Below are 16,003 nucleotides of genomic sequence, written 5' to 3'. Positions count from 1 at the left end.
TCGCTCTATAGAGAAAGCTATGAATTCTCTACAAAGCTTTACGTATTTTCTCTCTAATGTTACGATCTTTCTCATCCCCCACAATGGAGAATAAATAACCATTATATAGACAAAGAGTCATTAGGGTTTCATGATTGTTGGGCTTATGGACTAATTATAATTGTAGCCCAACTATAATTATTTAATCCATATTAATCTAATCTAGCCCATATCCTTTCAATCTCCCACTTGGACTAGCATTAGATATAATACGTAGTTCCAACTTTGTACCCATGAGCGGATCAAAATACACTTATAGTGTGACCCTTTAGGCCCTCATTATCGACGACGATCTAATCGAAGTCTGCACAAAACTCCTAGACTGCGTTGGCAGCGTAGCTCGATATATGAAGGACGTTTACGTGAATTCGGTAAACAAGCATTTACACAAAGTTTATAGTAACATCATTTCATTCACGAACCACCCGATTGAGCCTAAGATTTGTCATGTGTCATCCAAATAGCTCAATCACTTTATCTCATCTCTATTAAATGACCCATTCGATCATATTCAATTACTTTAATTGAATATATCTTTGCATTGGCCAATGACTTAATGGTCAAGTAATATAGAGAATTTGAGTGTTCTCTCGAAATTCTAATCGAGGAATGAATCTCATTATTGGCTCAACTACCATTTCCATTTATCTTATGATGTACCCAACACAAGTCCGTGTCTTAATCCTCCGAGGGGAGGCAAAGCGTTGTACAAGGTCAAAGCAAACCACTCAACAAACAAAATGTGTAATGACCTCAGATCCAAGGACTATTACATACTTCATGTACTAATAAACTGTAGACACTCAACAAAACAGTTTAATAGTAGGGTATACCAATACTCTCCAAAGTATACCATGTGTCCATCACGAGTATCTAATATCTCATAGTTGTGAAAACAACTACATTCTCGAAGAATGTGATGCAAACCCCATGCTAACCTATAACATATCATCAATATCCCATTCTTGATGATCATTGGTTAGGGCTATTTTAGAATTATACTATATCATTAATGTCTCACACCATTAACGACAGTCATAATTCAAGGGAACAAATATTTAGAATAAAATCAAACATTTAAAACAATTATTCCAATAAGTGCACAAAACTCATAGAAAATAAAATTTTCATATAATGTGATCAAGTAATATTGTCTCAACACAAAATGTTTCTAAGACATATAAAACTGTAACTCCCACTGATTCAAAGCCATCTACCAACATGCATAACACCTAAGCTCTCAAAGTGCTTGTTGTGTTTTGCTATACATAACGGTTTGGTGAAAGGATCAGCCAAGTTATCATCAGTGGGTACTCTTTCTAATTTTATGTCGCCTCTTTCAATTATTTCTCTGATCAGATGATATCTTCTGGGAACATGCTTGTTCCTGTTCGTAGCTCTGGGTTCTTTTGCTTGCGCAACAGCACCAGTGTTGTCACAATACAAAGGTATTGCACTATTGGCACTCGGAATGACACCCAGTTCTTTAACGAACTCTAACAAAGCAACAGCTTCTTTGGCAGCTTCAGATGCAGCAATATACTCGGCTTCGGTGGTGGAATCGGCAGTTGTACCTTGTTTGGAACTATTCCAACTCACTGCTCCACCATTGAGGACAAAAACATATCCAATATTAGTAATATTGTATGAGTTTTTTTATCAGGGGCTTAAGCCCCTTGTGGTTTAAGCTTGTCTCCAACAGTAAAAAACCTCTACCTTTATTCTATAATAATATATATTCAAACCTCAATAAAAAATTTTAAATTTATCTCTACATTCAAATCTCTCTCACGGCATACATTTTTTTTTAATCAGGAAAATTGCAATTAAAAAAAATCAAATGGTGTACAATTTAGGTCTTGGCATGTCCTTGACGATCCCGCATAGCAATTGATCGTCAGGGATATTGTACTCATCGCGGAGAGAGAGCTCCCGCGAGAGCACGCTAAAATAGAGCTGCTGCCCTAAATAGGCCCTCTCGGTAGAGCCCGCCCTCAAATTCCACATTCCTGCATTATCCATCGTCAGCATGATCGCCGCCCAGCATCCCGGGTATACTTGGATGGTGTTCCGGCTCACAGCGTCTAAGAGATTGTAGTTGCTTCGCCTCGCCGGTGTCCATTTCCCTGGCTCTATCCTGTTCCATTCCATGCATGAGAGGGAGAAAGAGAGTTTTTTTGTGATATGCTTTGATGATAGATGCTATTGTAGATATTTTAAACAAAAAATGTATAAAGGTTTTTCAAGAATGCTATTTTTATTTTTATTAAAATATAGAGTACTATTTTTTAGAAATTACTCTCTCTGTCCCGCAATAGGAGTCATATTTGGATTGTGCACGGGTTTTAAGAAATGTAAATAAAAGTGAGTGGAATGTAGGTCTCACTTATATATATTAATAAAATGTGAGTGGAATAAGTTGGTGGAATGTGGGATCTACTTACCATTTATGGTAAAAGTAAAATAGAACTTTTATTGTGGGACGGACGGAAATGACAAAATATGACTCTTATTGTGAGACAGAGGAAGTAGTACTCGAAATTGTTTTAATTAAATTTTGAGCTTTAATTAATTTGGTGAGGATGGATATTGCACAATTTTTCACACAAAATATCGAAAATTTGATAATTTATGATTACAAAAAATTGAGAAGCCTAGATTTCCTATTTGTTTAGAATAACATAATCATGATTAATTATGAATAAGTAGCAAATAAATATACCAAATTTAGGATTAAATTTTTGCATGGAGATGAGAGAGAGAGAGAACTCACGCGACGGCGAAGAACGAATAACCAGCCAAATGCCAACTCTGCACACTCTTCTCCGGATTCTCAAAAACAATCTCAATAAAATCCCTATACGTCGCATTCACCACGTCCGGCGCCACCGTAATCTTCTCCCCGGCCTGGCCGGGATAATCCTTCATCAGATTGTACTTGAAAACCTTATCCGCAACCCTAAAATACTCCGCCAGCTTCAGCGGCGTCTCCGGATTCACGTGCGACACCCCGTTGATCGCGTACCTCAGCCTCCCGTCCACCGCTCCCGCGCTGTTCACGACCTTGATCGTCCTCGTGATATTAATCTTCCCGTAGTGGTACGACCCCTGCGGATTCGGCCGCGCCGCGCTGGCCGTCAAATTCCACCGCTGCGACCGGAACTGATTCAGCGACCACGCCCACCCCACCGGCGGCGCCGGCATCTCCGCCGGCGGCGGGGCTTTCCCGCCGACGTACCGCACGAGCGCCGTCGCCGACAGGACCTCCTTCGTGAACCGTGTCGACGCGATCAGGTAGTAGTCCCCGGGCTCCTGGTCGGCGGTCACCAGGACGGAGTAGCATTGCCCGAGATGAACGTCGAGCGAGTCGTAGATGTTCTGGACCGTGTGCGATCCTTCGATCTCCACGAGCTTGATCGAATGCTTCTGGAATCGGATATTGATCGAGTTCTTCATCCCGACGTTGCAGAATCTGTATCTATAGGTTTTGCCAGGTAGCATGGTGAACATCGGCTCTTCCTTATGGTTAGGTTTTTTTTCAATTTTCCCGCTTTTTCCGTTGATGACGACGCCGTCGGGTCGTCCGAGGCTGCGGCCGGAGTCGAGGAGCTTGAGGAGGTCGGGGAGGGGCTTGGTGTACCAGTCGCCGACGAGGGCAATGTGCTCGGCCTCGGGGAAGGCATACGGGACGGGGATGAGCTCGCGGCTGTGGACGGTGATCGGGCCGTAGCCGCCCGTGGCGCGGTGGAGGGAGGTGGAGGGGTAGTAGTAGTAGCTGCCGATCTGGTCCTTAACCTGGAACTTGTAGGTCATGTTGGTGCCGGGCGGGATGGGGCAGTTGGTGCCGGGGAGGCCCTCCTGCCACGAGTTCTTGCGCTGCTGGATGCCGTTCCACGTGAAGAGGACGGGCTCGTCGAGGTGGTTGAAGATGTTGACGACGATGTTGTTGTTGGAGGTGCCATTGATGCGGGGGCCGGGGAACTCGTCGTTGATGGTGATGACCTGCTCGGGGGAGCCGAGGGGCGAGAGGGTCGCGTATTTGACATTCCACGTGTGGAAGTGGTAGGGGTCCTCGGCGTGGGCCGCGCCGAGAAGGAGGAGGAAGAGGAGAGAGAGGGAGGGGGGTTTTGGAAGGGTCATTTTGGTTTGTTGGTGGTTGTTTGGAGGAGAGAGAGCGAGAGAGTGGAGGTGATTTTTTATTTGGAGGGTGAGGAGGAATCGATGGTGGGAGTGAAGGGCGTGGGGAAGGATGGTTTGCCTTGAGTTTCTCATGTTGTTTATCTTAATTTGGGTTTCAAGTTTCAACTTCCTTCAACAAACTAGGAGAGAGAGAGAGAGGGAGTGAGAGTTTCTTACATCGTTCGTCTTAATTTGGTTTCAAGAAATTGTAGGATAAGAGTTGGACTCGGAGAGGGGAGAAGTCGTGTCTGAGAAAATAACATGACTACTTCAATGAATGAATTCATAATTAATTGGTAAATAATTAAGTGTAGATTTATTGAACTGAAATACAAAAGAAATAATTTAGAACTGATTTTACACTATCCTTCCTTTAGTACCTACTTATTTTAAAGAAACAACTACGTTTTGGGCATTACAAATGTTTATTACACGGATGAGATAATTGAGAGAAAAATCAAAACTTCGTGATTTGAATAACTATTCTCTATAGAACTTTATATACATAAAACTTTACATTTTCTTCTCATATTCGATGCAAATTCTTCAGTGGTTCTGTTTATTTATTAAATAAATAACAAAAACAATGTGTACTGAAACTCGAATTGAAGTAAAGAGATAGAAATAATTGATGTCTGGATAAAAATTGGTAATAATACACGAAAAAATAGGAAGCTCACTTGGATCAAGGAAGCTGAATATCAGATACATTTTGGTGGTCGTCGATGAGGTCGGCTGATGTGGCAGATGGAATTCTATGACGATTTAGTATACGCGACGTGGCTATTCTCGCCTTCTCATAGTTCAACACAATCACTCTCTCATCATCCAAATCGAATCTGATATTCTCACTGCTACCGTCTTCTACTAGCTGCCGTAGATGTTTCAAGTTGTCGACTTCGATGCTGTTGACCTTCTTCACCTGCAAAATCACTCTATTACTGTAACAGTATTTGCAAACAGACCAATCTTATATGCTTGGATACTAATGGTGGGTGGAGAATACCTGAAACTCAGCAAGCCGCTCGTAGCCCGTGTTGATGTCGTCCACGAGTACCTGCATCATATTCGAAGTTCAAGGACAGAGTAATTCACATTGTACAAAATAGTAGTGTTTGCACATATAACTCACAAATAAGAAGAAAAATGGGGTACCTGAGAGAGGATGACAAGCTGTTGGCCATCTTTCTGCGGAAGTTCTTTCAGAGCACGTTCACACAATCGACGGGGTGATGTATTGTACCAATCTTCTCCATACTCGTGAAGATATGGTTGTGTCAATGGAACAAAGACAAGACCGGCAAAAATGAAATAACTTGGTAGCTGATCGAATTGATGGACAGGAACAAGAGGCTGTAGCTGCATGCGACAAAAAAAATATGACAGAAATCAAACGAGGATACACGGTTGTATGGTATGACAGATGCATTCCAAACAAAATACAGCATGATATTTCTTATGATAGAAATATGCAAAAACAACTGATGATTCAAAATTTATTTTTCCTGTTGATTCGCCTTTGAAGATCACAATAAACAAAGGAAGTATAATCTACTTACTGGACGAAGGGCAACAGTGAACTCATGCTCTTCACCATCTCTCAATACTTTAACTTGAGCAGTATCATCAGGTTTCTTCATGGAGACTAAATGATCAAATGTTATTCGCTCTCTATTCCGAAAGGAAACTGTAAAAATAAGCCAGGCAGTACATTAAGATAATGGATATGAAACCAATTATACAATGACAGCTAAGCAATCAGAAAGGTTGAGGCAACTGCAAAAGAAAAATCAGAGAGAAGACTGAAAATAGGCAAGTTAAATGGTGACCTGATCCATCATTAGCTATCGGCATACCATCAAATGAAAGTATGATATCATCCTTTTTGAGAACCCTGTACGCATCAGATATTGGGTTGATCCGATTCACAAGCACCCCAGTTAGGCCAGGACGCATTTTGAAGTGTTCCCGTAGTTGGGCATTTTCAGTAGCCTGGCAAGACAAACCCATGGAGCAGAATCCAACATAATCACCAGTTTCTTCAACACCCTCAATGAAACGCTTTATCACAGGTACGGGAATAATATAACTGCAAATAGTTCTCTAATTAAACAAATTGGCCTTCCCCGAATAAAGTGTAAAATGCAGGGCTGCTGCGTGATGCGATTCTAGCTGCACTCTTCGGCACTCATTATGTACGCCAAATAAATTACAATAGACAGTATTCGCGTGTTTACCCAATATTCTCTGCATTAGAAAGATTTTGAAATGCTACTCCTGCAACTTTGTCACCCATTATTGCTGGGCCCTCCACTGTTGCCTGGATTTATAGCTGCGTCAATCTGTATTGCCAACAGCTGGGTTGCGCCATGCACGTATTGTGTTGGTTCGACCCTAGAGACAACACCCTTGGTGACAGAAATGTTGTCGCCACCTGCAAACAGGTGCCCGTTGCAGGGAGTTTTAAAGTAAATTTAGCGAAAACAGATAAGTTTAATCTTTTAGCATGAAAGGGGAATAAAAAAGTCCAAGAAAAGAGAGAATTGTAATAATATTTCATTACACAATAATTTATAACCATGATAACAGTTCATGAGAAAGCAAAACTTGATTTTAACAAAATATGAAAGAGAGGTAGAGTTATGGCCTCAGTTTTCAGATTAATTCTAGACATACAAAGAGCAGTCTATCATCAAGGGAATCTTCCTCATTCAGGAAGAGATAACGAATATCCAATGCAATGCCTACAGGAAGTAAACGCACATTACCTTGTGGATAACCGACAACTGCAACGGACTCTTGGAGGAAGGGAACATCGCCAAGCTCCAAACAGTTCACCCCTTCCCAGAACTCTTCACTTTCGACCATAAGGATAGCCAGATCACACTCATGACCAACAGCCTGGACATGTGCTCTATATTTGGCAGGAGAGCCGTGCTTTCTCACAAGGACAAAAGTATGATCCGCCACAACATGTGCATTGGTCAGAATTCTCCTTCCCGAAATAACAAATCCTGCAGTAAAATCATCGAAATGCCATATCCTCATCATCAAGATAAATTCGGAACTGTATCTTAATATCGACCTACAACTACTACAACCATAAATCCATCGCCTTCCATCAAAACTGAATAATTAAAACGCTTCAGCTTTCTATTCATGCTGCCATCATTCGATTAAAACGATATCAGGTTCAAATTAATTAATTACTCTAGTAATACATTTCACCAAAAAATTAGGTTTATGTAAATGAATTGCATTGCACTAAATGAGATACAGAGCAAAACAATCAATTACCAGAGCCCATGGATTCCCGCTGAGACTTGTTCTGCCAAGGCAGAAAATAGCTCGGACTACTCGCTACCGTGAAAATCTTCACCACCGAATCCAACGCCAATTCGATCGCATGGAACGCGTCATCCATCGCCGCGTTACGCATTGACAAGTAAGCCGCCGCCGCGGCGTCTGCTTCGGAGTCGGCGTCAGCATTATCAACGCTAGCGCTAGAATTGGAGATAGAGCAAGTCGAGAACAATCTAACTGAAGAAGAAAGAAAATCCCTAGCTCCACTTCTAGTGATGAAGTGCGCCTTAGCTCGGGAGGCTAACGTAGGATGAATTGAATTATTCAATTGAAAATAGCGGGAAACAAGAGTTTCGGTATTGCTACTGCGGCTGGCGGAGGGCCTCAGCCGCCGAGCCGCCGCTCTGGCGGCGGCGGCTGATCGGATTTTTAGCATCGTGTCTTAGGGTGGAGGCGGCAACCAGTAGAACCTCCGCTTCAGGGTTTAGTAAAAGAAAAAAATATTTTAGAAATAGTAGAAAACGTTAAATTGGGGTAATTACGTCTTTTAGACAAAATATTTTATCTTTATTTTAATTTAGTACAAACAAATATTAAGTTTACCTATTTCATACAAAAAGTTTACTTAGTATTCTAAAATAATACATTCCGTCAAGTCTCTACTAACACCATTCCTTCCAATTAAATTATACTTACAAAAAGTTTCATCAATATTTTAAATTTGTACAAAAAGTTTTAAATTAAAACTTTCTATTTATTATTTCAAACATATTTATTTTTATTACTCACAAAAATAAAAAATACAGAAAAAAAAATCACCACTCTTCACTAGCAAATTAGCGAATTGCATTTTTTTGTAAAAATGAAAAATTAAATATTGACTTACTGACTATTGAAAGCTCAAATTAGCCATTTTGTAAAGATGAAATATGGACTTATTTTATACCGTGTTCTATAAAAAAATACAATAAAAAATAGAGTATATTGAGAGACATAATTTTTTTAAACCACGATCAATTGATGGAATAATTGATATTGAATGTTAGTTTTTTAGAGTGATTAATTGTATTACATCTATAATTATTCTTTTATTATGATGATAAGTTGGATAAATTATAAACTAACTAACGATGTTTAAAATATTTAACAGAATATATTAACTTAAAACATTAATGTAACTTTTTGTATGAAATACGTAAACTTAATACTTTTTTGTATTAAATTGCAACAAAGATAAAATATTTTGTATAAAATATGTAATTACCCCTAAATTATCATGCTTACGATTGAATTTTATTTTTTAATAACAAATTTATAAAACACAAATAATGTGAAATTTTAAAATATAGTCGGTAGTTATGTTGTACTAATAATTATTTTGTCTTCGCATTTTCTAGAAGAGTAAGACGAAATAAGTAATTAAGTGGAAGCAATAAAAAAAATAATAAAGCTTATAGAATTATGGAATATCTATTCTTGTATATATAAGTAAAATCAGTTCCATAAATAAAAACAGAGCTAAATGTATGAGACCCAAAAATTTATCTTCACCTGGAGTACTTTATTTTCAATGAATTATCGAATTCATAATTTTTATTAGTTTTAGACTAGACTACTAATCTATTAAACCCTTAATATAATTTTGGAGAGAGGGTTAGAAAATGTGGGTGGCAATATTTTACAGAATAAGCTTTTTTTCTCTTCACTCTAAATCAGTTGACTATCCCGGATTATAGTATTAATTATTGGAATTATATCATTAAAAGCGTGTAAAATATATTACTATAATTAATATCGCAGTTGGAAAGTATCCATCACAACAAACTCTTGCACTAACATTGACAATATATATTTAAAAATCAGCATATCAATGCATTTCTCATAAAGTAAAACATTGTTTGAGTGTGAAATGGGGCATCAGCCAAAAGATTATGTCAATGATATTATTGAATTTTTTTGATAATTTAATAAATATGACCTCACACTCGCTATATAAAATAAGAACCGACATAAGGTTGTTATAGACTTAGATTAGACATATAAACTACATAAAATGAACGACAGCCCAATGACTTTAATAATTATTATCTAATTAATTACTAATCCAAATTAGGAAATTGAGAGTTTGTTTTATGACAATCGATAATACATTTGCAATCGATTGCGTATTAAATTCTATATCTTAATTATTAAACCCTCATTAAGTTGTATATAGCAATGGTTAATAAAGTCTACATTTTCCTATTTTCATTTTCATTTTCATTTTCCTAAATTTAAAATAATCTACTTGCTTCAACATAATACGATGCCATCGACTAAAAGAACTAATCAGAGAAAAATGACAATTTGATCAAAACGCTTATATTATACTCCATAAAAAAGCTTTAAAACAAAATATATAGGTTATCGTAGCTATTAAGTAATTTATGTTTGGTTTGTAAGATTGTATGCCGAATTAAATATGTAGTGTGTTTGGTTCATGAGATTTAATTCCACAATTCAATCCTAGATGAGTGATCATGAGATAATTAGTCATAGCTAATCCCTATGACTAAAATAATCTCGCACCTCAATCCTAAATTGTATCTTTATTATTTTATTTAGGAAACTGAACACCACCTTAATGTATGTCTCTTGTCCTACACAAGTATAATATTGTAAGTAAGTTGTTTGTGAAAATAGAAACAATGACTAGAATTTGTGCAACCAATTTTGAATAGTGATATAGCTCTTATATATAAAAATTCTTACTCCATTCCTCCAATTGGAAAAATTTTAATGTGAAATTAGTAAAGTACAAAAATAAAGTTACAAAATGAGTAAAATAGGTTATCTCAATAATTAAAAAGTGATATAGTAAATTATATTTAACTAACTCAATTAATTAAGAAAAGGTAATCACGTAGGAGTAAAATATAATACTCTGGTAGTATATGGTAAATCGTGTCAAAAACAATTTGATATAGTAAATCTCATTTTACTAATTCAAATTAATAAATAAAATAAAATATCGTATGAATCGCATTTGATATAATATCGTATAATACTTATGGAAGGCGAAATTTAGGAGAAGTAGAAACCGTTCATAATGAAAAATTTTCTGATTGTCATTTTCAAATTAATTAATTATTTAATTAATATTTTTACATGACTTAATTACCTCTTAAATTTGATATAATGTATTGATAATAAGTTAATACTCCTATTATTTAATTATACTCATATATAATCAAAATAAATGTTATATTAACCCATGTTTCATAAATCTTTTATGGACAAAAACGTTTCACGTGTGTGAGCTCCAATTCAGCATTTAGTTCCAAGACTTATTGTTTTTTATATTAAAATCACTTACTAAAAATTATTTTATTACTACAAAATTATAAATAAAAATGAGCTTTATATCAACTATCTAACTTTTTCCTTTAGTATTAATTATTTACACAATTGGATTAACAAACTGCCTTTTTTTGGTAATTGGATTATGAATTCACTAGGTAGGAAAGTTCTACTCCACAATAGTAGCCTAAAAAGTCATGTTAAATTAATTCCTTAAATAAACAATTAATGGAAAACGATAGTATACCGTTATATGTATTTCTCTATAGATTACAGCGTCATTACAGCTCTCATTCACTCTGTCTCAATCTCACACGATCAAAATCTTCTAATTAATTTAATCAATATCACATCAAACAAAGAGAAATAAAGCCATCAACTTCTTCCCCCAGAAAAAATTTAATTAATCAATTAAAATAGAAAAAGAAAAATCCAAGTCAACTTCTCTCTCCAAAATATACATATATTTATACACTTCCCATACACACTACAGAGATAGAAGGAGAGAGATACTCTAATGGCGGATGCAGAGAGCTGCTGAAGAATTTCGCCACCGATTTTGGCAGGTAATTAAATTTCATAGCGCAATTATACCTTTTCCATTTCTTCACACGATCTCATATGTTCTCAATATGCATGAATGTTAATTTACTGCATTCTCATCAAAAAACGAATTCAATTTGACCGCAATAAATCCTGTATTTAATTTCCTCATTCATAATCACAATGACCAGGTAAATCCAATTCCACATGAATTCGCCGCAATAAATCCAAAACAAATCCGAGATTTCTTCACCAAAACCGAAAAAATGCACAATCATTGGGGAGGATCGCTGGAAATCGCGGCCGATTCGGCCGTCGAAGACGAGAAAAGCAGGAATAATTTGGATTGGGACAGAGCGTCGCTGGCTAACCAGGGGTACAACGGTAATTTAGACCAGACGCAGCAGAGCTGGCTGCTAGGGCCGCCGGAGAAGAAGAAGAAGAAATACGTCGATCTCGGATGCATCGTGTGCAGCCGGAAAGTGTTTAAGTGGACGATTCTGTCGATTTTGATCGCGTTCGTGGTGATCGGGCTTCCGATCATCATAGCGAAAGCGATACCGAAGCATAAACGAGCGCCGCCGCCGCCGGATAACTACACGGTGGCGCTCCGGAAGGCTCTGCTCTTCTTCAACGCCCAAAAATGTACGTTTTCTCTGTTTTCATTAGTCGCGCTTTAGACTCTCGTTTTTTTGAATTTATGCTCTATAGTCAAATGAATGAACTCATTACGTTTTTCTACGGAAACTGGAAAAAAATTTGGAATATTTCAAAATTAATTAATTGGTATTGTAATTGTACATGAATAAAGAATTCATGTAATCAAACGCTAAAAAAAGATAGTACTAACTTTTTATCAATAGAAATTATTCTCATTAAATATCAGTTAAAAATATGTTGGCATGTAAAGTTATCAATGGTAAGATGAGTTCGTCAATATTGTCCTCGTAGATTATTACTGACATGAATATTAGTCGTTGAATTTATCTATAGGGGTCGATTACATGTAAAACTTAGTAAAATATTTAAGATGTTTAATAAGTTTCAATGTGAGTAAAGTGTTTGACTTATAGGCTTAGTTTTACCTATGTAGTAGATGGGAAATAGTATTGTATGAGAATTATGTAATATGATTAATTTTACTTTATGACTTCATACAAAGGGTCAAATCAATCAACAATAGAAAACCATAATCTTCATTTTTTGGCACTTGCATTTAGTGAGATTTGAGGTGGTGGATAAATAGTGGAAAAGTGACACTAAATTAAATATTCTGCAATCACGGAATGGAAATAGCCTTAATTCGATAAAATCATTGACTTGGTTATAATATTTCAATATCGCTCATATTGCTATTAATTAAATTAGAAAGAGGAGACTACGAACGTGCTACGCACGTTTGGTTTAGTTTCCCTTTGCATGAAATTAACCAAAAATCAAAATCTTTACTTCATCCATTTTCTTAATCTACAATTATTGTTTTCAGTGAATTGTTTAGGAAAACTGACACGATGTTTAATTAATTTGACATTAATCTAGACATGATTAGGGAAAGATTTTAATTTGTGTCCATATTTTATTGTCCATTTTATATGATAATAAAATGTTTATTTTATATTTTCAATTAATCAAGTTTAGGAAGTGAGATCATTGATTACGTCTAAGCCAGGTCGTCTGATTTCCTAATATTTTTTAATTGTCTTATTTTAACATGTCATGGGTCGGGTTTGACCCGCACATTCTCTAGGGTTGGGTTTGACCCATACCTCCCCTGCACGTGCGCAAGAGCGTTGCTCAATCATAATGTCAAGAATAAAAAAAACATGCTGATTATATTAACTTAATTCCAAAATCTCCAATTTAAGAAAAAACAACAACTTTAACTTCACTCATTATATTTTCCAGATTCAAAATAATCAGTATAGCATTATTGTTTTTTTGGATATGTAGCTGGAAAATTGCCCAAGAGCAACGGCATCCCATGGAGAGGGGATTCCGGGTTACAAGACGGGTCGGATTTATCGGACGTTAAAGGAGGGTTAGTGGGAGGATACTACGATGCCGGAGACAACTCCAAATTTCATTTTCCGATGTCGTTTGCTATGACGATGTTAAGTTGGAGCGTTATTGAATATGAACACAAATATCGTGAGATTGGTGAATATAATCATGTTCGAGACCTCATCAAATGGGGAACCGATTATTTGCTCCTCACTTTCAACTCCTCCGCCACCAAAATTGACAAGATTTACAGCCAGGTGCGTTCATATAATGTTATTCGATTTGATGGATTATATAAGATTGTGTCACATGAATATGTATTTTATTAAATTAGACATTATTTAAATTAACTTATTCTCATATGTCTGGTCTGTTTTTTTTATTATAAAAGAAAATTAATCTCAGATCAATTTAATCTCGTGTTTAAATGTGCCAGTCAACTTAGCTGTGATATACTACTTACCTTGGGACGGAGACGGAGAGAGTATATAACATTTTTAGTCAATGTCATCCTGATGATCTATCACGAGCCTAATCATGCAGGTTGGCGGGTCCCGAAACGGCTCCACCACGCCCGACGACCACACGTGCTGGCAACGTCCCGAGGACATGGACTACGACCGCCCGGTCCAGACCACGACGACCGGGCCGGAGCTAGCCGGCGAGATGGCGGCAGCCATGGCGGCCGCCTCCATCCTCTTCCGCGACAACAACGCCTACTCCAAGAAACTCCGCAAGGGGGCGGAGACCGTGTTCGCCTTCGCCCGCGACGGTGGGCGGCGCAACCGCTACTCGAGGGGCAACCCGTTCATCGAGCCCTACTACAACTCGACCGGGTACTACGACGAGTACATGTGGGGCTCGGCGTGGCTGTTCTACGCCACGGGAAACAGCTCGTACCTGTCGCTGGCGACGAATCCCGGGATGTCGAGCAATTCGAAGGCGTTTTATATGATTCCGGATTTGAGCGTGTTGAGCTGGGATAACAAGCTGCCGGCGGCGATGCTGGTGCTGGTGAGGACGAGGCTGTTCTTGAACCCGGGGTATCCGTATGAGGATATGTTGAAGATGTATCATAATGTGACTGGCCTTACTATGTGTTCTTACTTGAGGAGGTACAACGTTTTCAATTTCACCCAAGGTATGATCTTGATTGTGTTTAATTTGCTTTAATTTATTAATATTTGTGCACTAAATAGTGTTTAATTCGTTTTAATACATTAATCTATAGAGCTTCAGGGATTAGGATTTAGTGATAAGTCATCATACACAAAAAAAATCATTGATAGATGCTATCTTTTCAAAAATTCATTTTTATAGTATATTTTTGAGTTATCTAGATTTTTTTTTGAGTTATCTAGATTATTGTAGAGGCTATTCATAACTATTTAATTTTTTTTATTTTGATATGAATTAAAATTATGATCATATATTTATAGGAGGAATGATACAACTAAATCATGGGAAGGCACAGAATTTGCAATATACAGCAAATGCAGCGTTTTTGGCATCGATTTTTGCTGATTACCTCAATGAAACTGGAGTTCCTGGCTGGTATTGTGGATCCAATTTCATGCCAATCAGTGTGCTCAAAGATTTCGCAACTTCTCAGGTAACGCCACACTATACATTCTTTATATGAGCATCGTTCTCGTTTAACCTACATTATAACTTGTTTTTAGTCATTTTAGATAACACGGTGGTCAGTGGTCGTTTTTAATGAATTTTACAAAATTCAAATTTTGAAAATACCGAGGTTATTTTTAAATCATTTCTAAAATAAACTAAAAACTGGTAGTAGTATATAAAGATAACCTCCGTATTTTGATTCTGTGTTTTTCAATAATATTGAGTTCTTCGCTAAACGAATTGAATAATTAGGAGGATTTGTATGATCTAGATATTCAAAAAAGGAAACTATAATTCTAAATTACTAATTATCCGTAGAAATTAAAAAAAATTACTAGATACTAACCCAATTTTTCATTTTTTCCAAAATAGATAAATTACATATTAGGTGACAACCCTGCAAAGATGAGCTACGTAGTTGGATTCGGTAAAAAATTCCCAAGGCAAGTCCACCACCGCGCCGCCTCCATCCCTAAAGACAGAACCAAGTACTCCTGCAGCGGCGGATTTCGGTGGCGCGACGCCAAGACTCCCAATCCCCACAACATCACCGGCGCCATGGTCGGCGGCCCCGACCGCTTCGACAAGTTCAAAGACGTCCGGGCTAACTACAGCTACACCGAGCCCACGCTCGCTGGCAACGCCGGGCTTGTCGCCGCGCTTGTTTCTCTCACGACCAGCGGAGGGGTCGGGATCGACAAGAACTCGATTTTCACGGCTGTGCCGCCGCTGTACCCGGTCAGCCCACCTCCGCCGCCGCCGTGGAAGCCGTAGAATATGTATTTTAGTTGAATATTACTGCATGCAGTTTGATGTTTTTTTGTAATCTATATTGTTAATTATGTTTTCTGTCAAACTTAATTCTTTTAATATATATATTTTCTTAATATATAGTACTCTTTTCATGTTGTGATTACACGTCTCATTTTATCATTTTTAGTTTGTCCGTCATTACATTGTCTCATTTCAC

The 16,003-nt window shown here is 37.4% G+C and overlaps 2 protein-coding genes and 1 pseudogene across 2 annotated transcripts; 1 reads left to right on the top strand and 2 right to left on the bottom strand.

Annotated features, from left to right (window-relative positions):
- Positions 1 to 1,859: 1,859 nt before the first annotated feature.
- Positions 1,860 to 4,408, bottom strand: LOC121783798 (L-ascorbate oxidase homolog). Its single transcript, XM_042181980.1, has 2 exons — positions 2,813 to 4,408; positions 1,860 to 2,176 (listed from the first exon to the last, which is right to left on the bottom strand). The coding sequence occupies exons 1-2, from the start codon at positions 4,309 to 4,311 to the stop codon at positions 1,876 to 1,878; spliced, it is 1,800 nt and encodes a 599-aa protein (XP_042037914.1). The 5' UTR covers positions 4,312 to 4,408; the 3' UTR covers positions 1,860 to 1,875.
- Positions 4,409 to 4,807: 399 nt separating this feature from the next.
- LOC121785588 lies at positions 4,808 to 7,989 on the bottom strand (annotated as a pseudogene).
- Positions 7,990 to 11,303: 3,314 nt separating this feature from the next.
- LOC121783282 (endoglucanase 12-like) lies at positions 11,304 to 15,922 on the top strand. Its single transcript, XM_042181308.1, has 6 exons — positions 11,304 to 11,426; positions 11,595 to 12,048; positions 13,354 to 13,661; positions 13,948 to 14,545; positions 14,844 to 15,016; positions 15,406 to 15,922. Exons 1-6 carry the CDS (start codon positions 11,385 to 11,387, stop codon positions 15,805 to 15,807), a joined length of 1,977 nt encoding a protein of 658 aa, XP_042037242.1. The 5' UTR covers positions 11,304 to 11,384; the 3' UTR covers positions 15,808 to 15,922.
- The last annotated feature ends 81 nt before the right edge of the window (positions 15,923 to 16,003 follow it).

The sequence above is a fragment of the Salvia splendens genome, chromosome 21 (genome assembly GCF_004379255.2).
Source record: "Salvia splendens isolate huo1 chromosome 21, SspV2, whole genome shotgun sequence".
Classification (NCBI taxonomy): Eukaryota; Viridiplantae; Streptophyta; class Magnoliopsida; order Lamiales; family Lamiaceae; genus Salvia; species Salvia splendens.
This window is presented reverse-complemented; position numbering and strand designations above follow the sequence as displayed.